General features: G+C 46.8%; 1 protein-coding gene across 1 annotated transcript; it reads right to left on the reverse strand.

Moving 5' to 3' along the window:
* Positions 1-634: 634 nt before the first annotated feature.
* On the reverse strand, positions 635-1,823 carry LOC147981911 (ras-related protein RABB1c-like). The gene is made up of 5 exons (XM_087517240.1): positions 1,766-1,823; positions 1,550-1,689; positions 1,264-1,346; positions 950-1,154; positions 635-866 (listed from the first exon to the last, which is right to left on the reverse strand). Exons 1-5 carry the CDS (start codon positions 1,821-1,823, stop codon positions 798-800), a joined length of 555 nt encoding a protein of 184 aa, XP_087373366.1. The 3' UTR covers positions 635-797.
* Positions 1,824-2,806: the final 983 nt, after the last annotated feature.

Here is a 2,806-nt window from a genome sequence, read left to right on the forward strand (position 1 = left end):
TCAGACCTCTTTTAGATTTCTTAGAAAAAATAGTATGAGACAAAGTACTTAGTTCCGTAATATAATCCAAAAAAAAAATCATATCGTTTGATTGTGCTGCTTCTCTATACATGTGAACCAAGCATTTAAACTTGTATAAACTATTCTTTAGTTTTCAAGTTCTTTGACCAGCAGTCTAGCACATGCATTTATATCTTATTATGTGTTTTCCCAATTCCTATGTTTTCAGAATTCTGCGAACTATATGCCCAACTTCCTTTGTGGCTCTATTAATAATGGAAGTAGCAAATTTCCCTTTTCCAGCATCAATCAAGAAATAAGTCTCTTCGTTCCACAAAAATACAGACAAATGTATGCAACATCGCCATTTTCATGCTTGACAATTCTTGGTGTCTATGCAAAGGCTGTCAGAGTAGCTGGCCGGCTTTCTGTAACATGGGGAGGCAACAGGAAGGGCTGGAAGGCATATGCTATACACTGTAAGTTGGAAGGCACCCATCCACATTTTGTACTGTAGCAAAACATACATCAGAAACTGGACTGGAATCGTGGTATATTAAATAACGTAACCTAAGGATCACATAACACTCCCATCCATATTTTGTACCGTAGCAAAACATACATCAGAAACTGGACTGAGATCGTGCAATATTAAATAACGTAACCTAAGGATCATATAACAGTCTTGAATCAGTCGAAAGGCCTTTCTGCTTCATCACAGAGAAACTTAGGTGGTAGAACTTTTTATTAAAAATGGACAGCTACATAAGTATTATGACTTAATTGTAAAACATTACCTAATTATATAGATCGGATGAAGGATCCTGAATTTTCTCGTATATTGCTACAGCAGTCTGAAGGAAACCCTGCATAAACAACATGAGAAAATGATCAACAACACAAAGGCCTTGGTTGCATAGAGATGCACTAAGAATCAAACAAGCATTACCTCCACAACATTCTGTGCAGTTTTTGCAGATGCCTCCATGAAGAGAAGGCCATGGTCCTTTGCAAACTGCTCGCCTTCCTCAGAGCTCACTGCACGGCTGTGAGATAGATCGCATTTGTTCCCAATCAGCATTATTGTCATGCCAGGGTGCGCATATTTCCTTGCATCTTGTAGCCAGTTGGTGAGATGGTTAAAAGTCTCCCTCCTGAATGTCATCATTGATTATGACACAAACAACAGGATAATTAAAGTTCAGGCAGCCATGCACTTGAGTGAACAGGGCAGCTTCCATTGTCTCTCGGAGTGGGAGGTACCTGGTGATGTCATAAACCAAGAGAGCACCGACAGCCTCGTCGTATAGTGGTGTAGTTAACGATCTGAATGCATTTCGGCCTGGCTATAATGTTAACACAGACGGCACAAGATGGGTTATTTTCCCTGATAACTGAACGTGACAAACTTGTGGAACTCAAAATTCATACTGTGCTATTTAGTAGAGATGTCGCATCCAATTTCGAAGCAGGGTTTGGCAACACTAATAGTCTCATATGCAGCTGGCAGTAATTTCTATGGTGGATCTGGGTGGAGAAGAAAGAGTACCGTGTCCCAAATCAGGAGCTTGGCGGGCTTGTTGTCGATGGTTATCATCTTGACCCCGCACTCGGTGTCGATGTTGAAATCAACGACAGGGTGGAACTCCTTGTGGAGGAACTGCACAAGCAGGCATGTCTTACCGACACCTGCAGTAGGTCGTCGGACCATCCAATCAGATCTCCACTAAACGGACGGAACTAGCAGCAAGAGGAGGGGATAGACCGATCGGGAACGGATCTGAGTCGCCGATGAGGACGTACGTGAAATTGTAGAGCGACATCTCCGGCCCTGACGCCGCCGCTCCTCCTCTCTTCTCCGTGACCTCTCGTGGTGTTCAGGGGATTAGTGCGCGAGGCGGCTACAGGACCGTTTGGTGCAGAGAACTGTTCGCCGATCCACATTCCACAACCACAATCTACCTTTTTTTTTTTGAGAATTTCAACCACAATCTGCTGGCCTATTGGATCATGCATTTTGCCCTCTCGCGATCCATACCGATTCGGCCCAGTTCTCTCCCGAGCCCACCGATACGCCTCGCCTCTCGTTGCTAGGTTCCCCACCATCAGGGAAGAAATCGCGCCGCCATCTCCCCCGCTCCGCCGCGACCGAGTTCCAGTACTCCGCCTCCGCCTCCGGCCCCGCTCCTGATCTCCCCGGCCGCCGGACGCCGCCCCTGCTCTTGCCAGCCGCTGGACTCCGCTCTGCTTCCCGTCCTTCCACCTCGACCTCCTCACCAGCCAGCACCTCAACCGAGCTCGGTGAGCGCCTCACTGTTGACACACGAACACGTCACGTGTACTCTCGACGTCGGAGGTGATGCACCACGTCAAAGGAAATCTGACCGACAGCGCGATACGCAAGACAGTCAGCGGGCGCTTTTGAAGACCTGAAACCCCACATGCCCGGGAGGGACCCCGTCAGAGAGTGCGGCGGCTATGGGCCACCCTAGATCGATTCGCTCGCCCCTAAAGCCTCGTGGATCGCTGCCCTCCAACGCGAAGAACGAACGAATAACGAGAAAGAAAAATATAAGGGTAGGGGATAAAGATAGATGAACACAAAAGTGTAATAGATTGATTGGTTCGATTGGTGTTGTTCAATCGGCCATCACCCCCAACATATATAAGAGGCGGCTGGACTTCCGGTACAAGCAAAGGATTCATCTAGGCTTTCCTTAGAAAAAAAATTACATCATTTCACGTCCTAGAGTACTAGTTCTATTCCAACTCGGATTCAGTCTGAATCTGGCCCAACTTCTGTCTT

This window comes from Triticum urartu, chromosome 3A (genome assembly GCF_056163025.1).
Source record: "Triticum urartu cultivar PI428250 chromosome 3A, HENAU_Tu73, whole genome shotgun sequence".
Lineage (NCBI taxonomy): Eukaryota > Viridiplantae > Streptophyta > Magnoliopsida > Poales > Poaceae > Triticum > Triticum urartu.

What these genes read in the sequence shown, in the direction of transcription:
- LOC147981911 (XM_087517240.1), bottom strand. Translation starts at nt 1,823, where the DNA reads ATGTCGCTCTACAATTTCACGTACGTCCTCATCGGCGACTCAGATCCG. An exon ending in CTCAGATCCGTTCCCGATCG is followed by an intron (nt 1,690 to 1,765) that starts GTCTATCCCCTC and finishes GACCTACTGCAG; the next exon opens with GTGTCGGTAAGACATGCCTG. An exon ending in TTGGTTTATGACATCACCAG is followed by an intron (nt 1,155 to 1,263) that starts GTACCTCCCACT and finishes GATGACATTCAG; the next exon opens with GAGGGAGACTTTTAACCATC.